General features: G+C 59.2%; 1 protein-coding gene across 1 annotated transcript; it reads right to left on the bottom strand.

The window, feature by feature from the left end:
- Nucleotides 1-322: 322 nt before the first annotated feature.
- ESM1 (endothelial cell specific molecule 1) lies at nt 323-8,215 on the bottom strand. Its single transcript, XM_028532696.2, has 3 exons — nt 7,428-8,215; nt 3,828-3,977; nt 323-663 (listed from the first exon to the last, which is right to left on the bottom strand). The coding sequence occupies exons 1-3, from the start codon at nt 7,756-7,758 to the stop codon at nt 563-565; spliced, it is 582 nt and encodes a 193-aa protein (XP_028388497.1). The 5' UTR covers nt 7,759-8,215; the 3' UTR covers nt 323-562.
- Nucleotides 8,216-8,553: the final 338 nt, after the last annotated feature.

Genomic DNA, 8,553 nt, shown 5'->3' with positions numbered 1-8,553 from the left:
CCTGAGCGGCCCTGCACACCTGCCACAGTGCAGGGCTGCTCCCCAAACTCCCGCCAGCTCCAAACATCCCACTCCCTTCGGGGGTGGTTTCGGTTTCTCCCAAAGGAAAAAACAAAACAACGATGAAATTCCCCTGATGCCATGACAAGACCTAAATACCATACTCCCTGCCCCACCCCCACTTCCTCTTGCCCAGAACTCTCCCTCCACCCGGTACCCCGACACAAATGTACACCCCAGGCCAAGAAGTGGACCCGCGGTGGTCTTTAGCAGAAGCGTTCTCCTTGGCTGACCGGCCTGCATTTCCTAAATCGCATTTTGATTCTTCAGTATTGCTATAAACAGTTATCTAACAAATCTATATGCATCGACATGTTCAGCAGATATCTAAATGTTCAGCCCTATGCATTTTATGGATTGTTAGTAGCCTGCTTGTGTCCCTGGACCCACCCTGAACCGTGCTTGGTCTCCAAACATTACCTACGCTCTAACCTAAACAATGCCTACAACGTTGGCCGCGCGTCGGCCGGTCGTTCCAGCAGTCTCCTGCCGGCGGCGTGGGTCAGCGTGGATTTAGCCGTCGCATCTCGGTCGTCAGGGCAGTGCTCTCCTTCCCCTCGCCTTGTGTCACCGTATTGCCGTCCCCTGATGCCATGTCGTGCTCTGAAACGGAAGGCGTGGATCACTCCAAAGTCAAGCGCAGTTTGTCTGTCTGCACTTTGCACTGGGTTTGCCGTGACACCTTGGACGGATTCACTTGTGCCCGGGCCTCGGCACCGCCCATGTAAGAGACAGTTCAGGGGGACCCGCACCCCCTGAACTGTTGCCCCTCACCCACCTGTCCCACCTGCCACCACCCGACACTATCGTGCACATGCACCTTTCTCTTCTTCTTCTTCTTTTTTTCCTGTATTATCTCGTGCCACCACGAGAATATCAGCTCGCGCAGGGCAGGGGCTGTGCTTTGCGCGCGGCTACGCGGCTGCGGGGAGCAGGGAATAGAGCCGGCACCTCCCCAAGGGCACGCGGGTTGAGCAAAGGTGCAAGAACAGGTCTGTGAGTGAGACTTGTGTGCTCCCCGGTGCGAGGAGAGACTGGTGTCTCGAGGTGGCTCCGGAAGGAGGAGGCAGGCCGCAGGGCGAGCTTTTATACAGATAGTGCTTGCTCTCCACAAGAAAAAGTTCGTGACAGAATTTTATAAACCGAAATTGTTCTGCGCCTAAGAGGAGCGGGGAGGGGGGGTGAGGGGGGGGGCGGGGGTGCATGCTCCGGCAGCGCCCTCCTGAAGTGGAAGACCTGAGGTGAGTGTGGCCTGTGAGTGCCTGAACCCTTCCAGATGTCACCGCCCCCCACCCCACCCCCCAAAAGGCTGCTGTGAACTCCCATCCGGGGAAAGTTGGAAAGCTCCAGAGAGAGAGAGAGTGAGCGTGCGCACGCGTGCACAGAGGGGAGAGGATGCCAGGAGGCTCACGCGCCAAGAGAGCTGTGGCAACAGGTGGGAAGCTGGAAGAGGCAGCCCCCGTCTGGAAGGGACCCCTGGGTGCCCGAGCCGATGAACCTCGGGGCGGGTGCTAAGGGCCGCGGGTCTGTGCAGCCCAGGAGGTCGGCACCCGGCACCCCGCTCCTCACGGAGCACGGCAGTGCCTGAGCCCCGAGAGCCCGCCCCCAGGAACGTGCAGCCCGCGGCCTTTGGGGGACCCGCCCTCCTGGAGAGCCTGAGGTGGGGGGGGGGGGGGCACTGAGGCGGCGCAGCTGGTCACCGTCCGTCGCTCTCTAGATCTAATGCAAAGAAGCGCCTTGGATCAGGAACCGCTTTTTTTCGTACATGTCCAATAAGAGTCTTGATATCTAATTTGGGGAGAGACATCGTTTTCTTGTAACCCCTCTGTCCCCAAGCGTCTACCTACAGAGCAGTCCGGGCATGCGCAGCATCCACCCGCGCGGGCGTAGGCCGGGCCCTGAGCGCAGAGTGGGGATGCACCGGGACACCCAGGAGCGCCCGGGCGCAGGGACACTCCGAGGGCGCTGGCCGCCTCCCGCCGGCATCCTGGACACCATCGGACACTCACTCACGAGGGACTCATTTTTCTTGGTGGAGGAAGTTCAAGCGCAACCTTATTAAATGGGTGGGATATGAACGTTGTTCCCTCTGTGAGTTTGAGCTTTAGGTTGTGAAAAAGCAAAGTAAGATAAAAGAAGTCGCAGGTGTCTGCGGCAGGGAGCGGTCCTCACACGGCAGGCGTGGAGCCCGCAGCAATGCGAACAGTTCTTTCAAACTCCCAGGTCTTGGGGCGAGGATCGGTGGTCGCAGGCTCTGCAGGGACGCGAGGAATGGGGGGTGGGGGGGTGGGGGGGTTTACTTGGGACTGAGGAGAATGTTCTGGAACTATTTCACGGTGGTAGCCACTCAGCATTGTGAATATACTAAATGCCACTGAACTATTCACTTTAAAGTGGTTAATTTAATGTGACTATCACTTCAATAAAAAAAAAAAAAACAGGTCTTAAAAGGCAATCTTCTTCCTTTTTGGTTTTTGAGGATTACAGGGACAATTCCTAGGTCTTTAAAATGTTAATAAATGATCTCAATTTCCAGATCAAATATTCACAAAGTTACTCGCCTAATAGGTTAAAGAGGGTTTTCATTTAAAATTAATGTTTAAGGGTGTAGCCACACTAAAAAATAATAATTCGCTAAAAGCTCGGCATTTCCCCTTGATCTTCCTGTACTTAGCTGAGCCTCTGTGCAAGAAGGAGGCAGCGCTGGGGAAAGACACATTTGCCGAATAAATCAAATTTTAATTAATCTGAACTGCAAAGGACCAGAAAAAAAAAAAAAAAACACTAACTAGAATGGATTGGGATTGTCAAGTATTTATATACAAGGAGGGAAAATGTGTCATTTCTTGATCCTAGAAGTTGCTGAGGCTACACGTGGTTTAATGAGCTACTTGCAGTTTAATGAAGCTTGACTGAGCCCGGCGTTTGTCCACCAAGAGGATCACAGGCATGCGCAACGCCTCCTTCTGGGCTGCATGTTCTCGCGCCCCAGCGCCCCCGGCGGGAAACTCAGGTGGACTAACAAGTAGTGGGCAAGTGTCCCTCCAGTTTCATCCACAGGGTTAGAGGTAATCCCCAAATGTCAATCAGACACTATCCCCTTTCTGCCCCAAGATCCATGTTAAGGAAGTGTGCTGGAAATTATTCCATTTAAATGCTTTCATTTGGATTTTTAAAAGTGTCATATTTTCTTTTTTTAAGATTTTATTTATTTATTTTTAGAGAGGGAAGGGGGGAGATAGAGAGAGAGAGAAACATCCATGTGCGGTTGCTGGGGGTCATGGCCTGCAACCCAGGCATGTGCCCTGACTGGGAATCGAACCTGCGGCACTAAAGGTGTCCTATTTTCTACCGTGGCTCTTAAACCTCACCCACTCAACCAGTTCCGCGGAGCGCTGTTCTGCGTGAGGCAGGGAGGCGAGAAGCAGCTCCGTGCAGTGCATATACAAAGCAGATCACTGAAAAATCTAAAGAACTTTGTAGTCTTAGTTGGGGTTTTTTTATTACAGATTTTTTTGGTAACTGATCTTATTTATCTTCCCTAAAATGGGGTAAAGTTTATGAGAAAGTATGGACCCTTCGCAACTGTTAATAAGATCTTTTTGAAAACGGCCACCTCCCCCCAACCCAGCACCACCCACGTCCCCGCCGGACCACAGAGGGAACCCGGTCATTCAGACCGACATCGGCCCAGCGTTTCCGCCGGGACCCGCTCTCACCTGTGTGAGACACCAAACTGTCGGAAGGCTTGGTGGCCCGGCTCTCACTTGTGTGAGACACCAAACTGTCGGAAGGCTTGGTGGCCGCGTTCTGGAAGAAGGGAAACTTCAGGCACTTGCCGGTCACCCTGTCACACACGCCCAGCGGACAGGAGCAGGTCTCCTTGCACTCCACGCCGAAGGTGCCGTAGGGGCAGTCTGCGGGAGGGGGGAAAGGAGGCGGGGTCAGAGAGGGGCGGTGCCCGAGAGCAAACCTTGTGGGTCCCGACGGTGAGTTACAGCCCGATTCTCCAGGACCGGCCGGACTTGGAGACTTGAAACTTTAAGTCACAGATGTGGGATCTGGGGAACAAGAACAGACACCAGAAGCATTCGCGGGTACGCAGAACAGGCTGACCGTGGTCAGCGGGGAGGGGGACGGGGCTGAGTGAGAAAGGTGGGGGTGCAGAAAAACTCGCCAGCAGACTCCCAGACCCAGACAGCAGCGTGGGGACCACGGAGGGAAGGGGATGGGGGAGGGGGGAGAGGGGAAAGAGGAATAAAGAGTGGCGGGAGGAGGCTCCACTCGGGGTGACGAACACACAACGCAATATACACTCCAATAGACAGTGGAGTGAAGAATTGTACACCTGAAACCTATGTAATCTTACTAACCGAAGTCACCCCCATAAAGTCACTAACATATATACATTTTTAAATGTGAAACCACAGGCTAAGACCAGAGAGCGATGCCTCCTTCGCTGAGTCCTGCTGGGAGGTTTAGCTGGACGTAGCTGCCCGTCACCAAGACCCTGGACCCAGCCTAAATTCTGTCTATTTCCTGCTCGGCTGCTGGGAGACAGTGTCTCGCAGGCTACACCTCCGACAGCTCAGTGACAGTGGCCAACCGGCCAGGCCCGGGCCTCAGCTCCTCAGTAGTTTAAATGGGGGGGGGAGCTGTCTTTGCACCCCCCGCACTCACGGACAGCTGACTGTTTCCAACGCACAGGAAGGGGCTCCCAACTAGCTGGGGGCTCCGAGAGCTGCCGTCCCAGCTCTCCAGGAAGGACTGGATCCTCCTCGGTCTGCGCCAGGGCCCATCGAGTTCATTGTCCACGTGGCAGGACAAGTGACCCTCCCCCCTCCCCCCAGGGGCTAAGAGGCTTCACTAGTGAACCCTCCGGGGCCACTGACCTCCAAAACACGAAATGAAGGAGCAAGCCAAGAGTTTATTGTACACCTACCCAAACCTGAAAGCTTTGAGAGCTTCAGGGACTTCACACTCAGGCTAAAATTGAGGAAAAAGAAAAAAGAGAACACGTGGTGTTCAAAAGCACGTGGTTCCTGGGAGACAGCCGCACGGAACACGGCCAGGCACACTGGGTGCAGAACATGCGCTCCCTGGGCGTGAGACCGGCCCTGTGAGTGCTCGGTCACGTCCGGGTGGGGAGACGGGCTGCGAGGCATCCGAGTCCTTAATGATCTATTATCGCACGGAGCGAGGCGGACATAAAACGTGTTTTTAAAAGAGGTGTAGGCCTACTCTCCGCAGCACCGGTCAGGCGGCAGAGGAGCCTGGCGGGGAGCGCTGGATCCTCTGCCGGGGAAGAACAGCCCCTCGAGGGGGTGCTGAGACGGCCCCGCGGGCAAGCACGCGGGCCTGGGATTTGACCGTGTCCCCGGTGATGCCCAAAACTAAACCCTGAGCCGGATCCGCAGCTGCACGGCTGTGGGGCCCCATCCCGGGCAGACGCAGCAGGCATTCAGTGGGTAGGGGTCGGCGGGCGGCGTGGGGGCTGGGCCGGCCGCCGCAGATGCGGGAGCGCTCAGAACATGCCCGAAACGCAGCGGGCGGGGCTGCGCTCCTGTGCGCGCTCCGCAGACGGGCTGGAGGCAGGGGTGTGCCTCCGGCGGAACCGAAGCCTGCCCCTCTGTCTCTCTCTCTCTCCCTCTCCCTCTCTCTCTGTCTCTCTCTCCCTCTCCCTCCCTCTCTCTCTCCCTCCCTCCCTCCCTCTCTCGGGCTTCGGGGGCTCCCACGCGCTCCCTCGTCCCGGCACGGAGAAGACACGTCCCAGACGAGGCCAGCCTGCCACCGGAAGGGTGCCCCAAAGAGCAATCCTGAACACCTTTTTAAAAACCATGTCGATGCCAGCCACCCCCGTCACCCAGGGGAGGACGCGGGCGCTCAAGACGAGACGCCTCACAGCACGTGTCTCGCCCCACCCCCCCCCCCCGCCACGTGGCGGCTCCTCCCCCCCCCCCCACGTCCGCAGAGGTGTCCGCGCGCGGAGAGGCTAAGCGACCCACTGCGCATGCCCGCCGCGTCCCCCGTGTGCTGGAGCCGACCTCCCTCCCGGTGTCCCTGCACGAGGCGGGGCGCCGTGTTCTCGGCGGAGAAGCCCTGTAGTTCACGGAAAACTCGCACAGGCCCCCTGAAAAATGTGGGTGAACGTTCCACCAAAGCAAATGTGCCCTCGGTACCCCGTCTCTTACTGGTTATGAACAAAACCCAACTAGGCCAGGTAAAAAGTTCCCCCAGCCGTTCAACCGCACGCCGCCGAAACTGGGGCATGCGCCGGGGGTGAAAGGTGTTTGTCTAAAGGGAGGAGAGCCAGCGAGTCGGACACCTCTCGCTGCGTGACCACTAGGCACAGGAGCCCACCGCTGCACTACGTCTATGAAACAGGAGAATCGTCCAGAAGCGCCCCAGTCCCTTCAGCAGTGGAAGAGCTCCCTGTCGTGTGAGGCGGGCGAACCGGCTGCAGCGGGCGTTACATCTCAGTGGTGACGCCCTTCGCCCCGGGTCGAGCACACCCACGGGCGCGCTTTTAAATAAGTCATCGTTCCTTTGATCCCGAGCTCCATACACGTTAAACTGCACTCGCTAAGCTCGAGATCAGCTCTGCAGGTGCTCGGCCGCGTTGCTTGGCTCTGCCGTCGATGGGGCGGGCGTGTTCCTGGAGTCTGCAAGACTGCCAAGCCCCTCCTGACAGGCGTGCAACTTCCACTTTTCTTCACTGTGATCTGTGCGCGCTTGACGCCATCTGCTATTTTCCTGGATGACCGGGAGCCCTCGCTCGCTGGACTGAGGTGTGTCCCCTACTGCAGGGTGCCCTCTGGCAAGAACGGGAGTCGCTCCCCCCCTGGAGGACTGACGCCCACCCGGGTGCCACAAGGGCCTCCGGGTTCAGGGGAGACGTTCGGTTCTGAGAGCTGCCCTCCGTCCCGCGGACCCTTTCAGATGCAAAGGCGCCCCAAACCCAGGGCTGGACAGCCCTCCTGGCGCTTCCTAGTGGACGCTCCGCAGTCCCCGTTCGCAGGAGCGAGAGCGCCCGAGCTACCCCGGACAGGTCCCCCGGCCGCACCTGAAGTTCTCCGCGGAAGCCGGCAGCGCGGTCTCCCGCCGCCGCCACGTTGTAAAAAAAGTCTCCCCGGCAGAGTGAGTGACGTGCCGCGCGCTCCCTGGGCGTCCCTGACACCGGGCTCGGCTGCCACCTGCAGAGGCAGCCCGTCCCCCCCCCCCCCCACACACACACCTGCCCGGGCCGCGTCCCCAGCCCGCCTGCCGCCTGCCTTTCCCCTCGGGCCGCACGGAGCAGAGACCCCGCACCGCCCCCGCTAGAGAACGCCCCCGCGCGCCCCGGGCAGGGGAGCGAGGCCGCTGCTTACCTTTGCAGACGCCATACTCGTCACCAAAATCGTCCTCCTCGCTGTAGAACTGACACTGCAGCCCCGGGCCGCACTTGACGCCGTCCATGCCCGACACGGTGCGGTAGCAGGTCGCCCCGCGCCGGGCGGCGCACACGCGGCAGCAGCCGCAGTCGTCCAGCACGGTCCTCTCGCAGCGCTGGGGGCTTCTGCACGCGTCGCGGTCGCAGCGCTCGGGGCAGTCCACCGCGTACTTGGCGCTCCAGGACGCCGCGGCCCCGGGCGCGGGGGCGGCGGGCGCGGGCGCCAGGAGCGCGGCCAGCAGCAGCAGCAGCAGCGGGCTCGTCCGCATGCTTCCCGGGGCGCGGCGCGGCGCGGCTCCTCCTGCGGTCGGGGCTGTGGGGCAGCGGCCGTCCCAAGCGGGGGCTGAGCCTCTGCCGGCGCGATTGCGAGCTTTATACTCGCGCCGGGATGCCCTCGGGCCTGCGGGTCCTCCGTCCGTGCGCCGCCGTCACCAGTTCCCCCTCCGGGCAGCCGCAGCTGCGTCCCCTGACAGGCGCTCTGGGCCTAGGTCGCGCAATCCAGGCTGCAGGCTGGATCAGCGGCTGCGGCCATCCAGGAATTGAAAAGCCCGAGCTGATGTCACGCGTTATGTGTAGACGGCTGCTTTGCATGAGGAATGAGGAACGGGCTCACATCCGTCTGCGGTGCCCAAGGACGTCTGTGCGCGTCCTTGGGGGGATGAAGACGGCCCCTGCCCTCCTTCAGGACGGGGAGCGCCCCTGACGCCCGCCTGCCCCTCGGGGTGTGGGCTGCCAGCCTCTGTAGCCGCAGGAAAACGGTAGCCCCCTGAATCATCCAGGCCCAAGGAGCTGTTTTCGGAGCGTAAACAAGCCTTTGGTATTTCCCCTCAGTAAATAGCTGTGAGGTCACTTGGGAACAGAGAGGGTTGTGGGGTGCCTCTTCCATACGTAGAAGAAAGAAAACATGTTGAAAGGGATTCTTTAAGACCCTCTCTTCCTTCCTCCCGCCCCTCCCCTCAAATGTTACTTGTAAAACCGCTCCCTTCACCCGCATCTAAGCCCGTTAGGATTTAGCTGCATTTCTAGTAAGACGTGCACTGTGGCCGAGATCACCCTTCGGAATC

Source organism: Phyllostomus discolor, chromosome 3, assembly GCF_004126475.2.
Source record: "Phyllostomus discolor isolate MPI-MPIP mPhyDis1 chromosome 3, mPhyDis1.pri.v3, whole genome shotgun sequence".
Classification (NCBI taxonomy): Eukaryota; Metazoa; Chordata; class Mammalia; order Chiroptera; family Phyllostomidae; genus Phyllostomus; species Phyllostomus discolor.
This window is presented reverse-complemented; position numbering and strand designations above follow the sequence as displayed.

Coding starts and splice junctions, on each gene's coding strand:
- ESM1 (XM_028532696.2), bottom strand. CDS start 7,758: ATGCGGACGAGCCCGCTGCTGCTGCTGCTGCTGGCCGCGCTCCTGGCG. Junction 3,978..7,427: donor CGAGTATGGCGTCTGCAAAG/GTAAGCAGCGGC, acceptor CCCCTCCCGCAG/ACTGCCCCTACGGCACCTTC. Junction 664..3,827: donor CAGTTTGGTGTCTCACACAA/GTGAGAGCCGGG, acceptor CTTCCGTTTCAG/AGCACGACATGGCATCAGGG.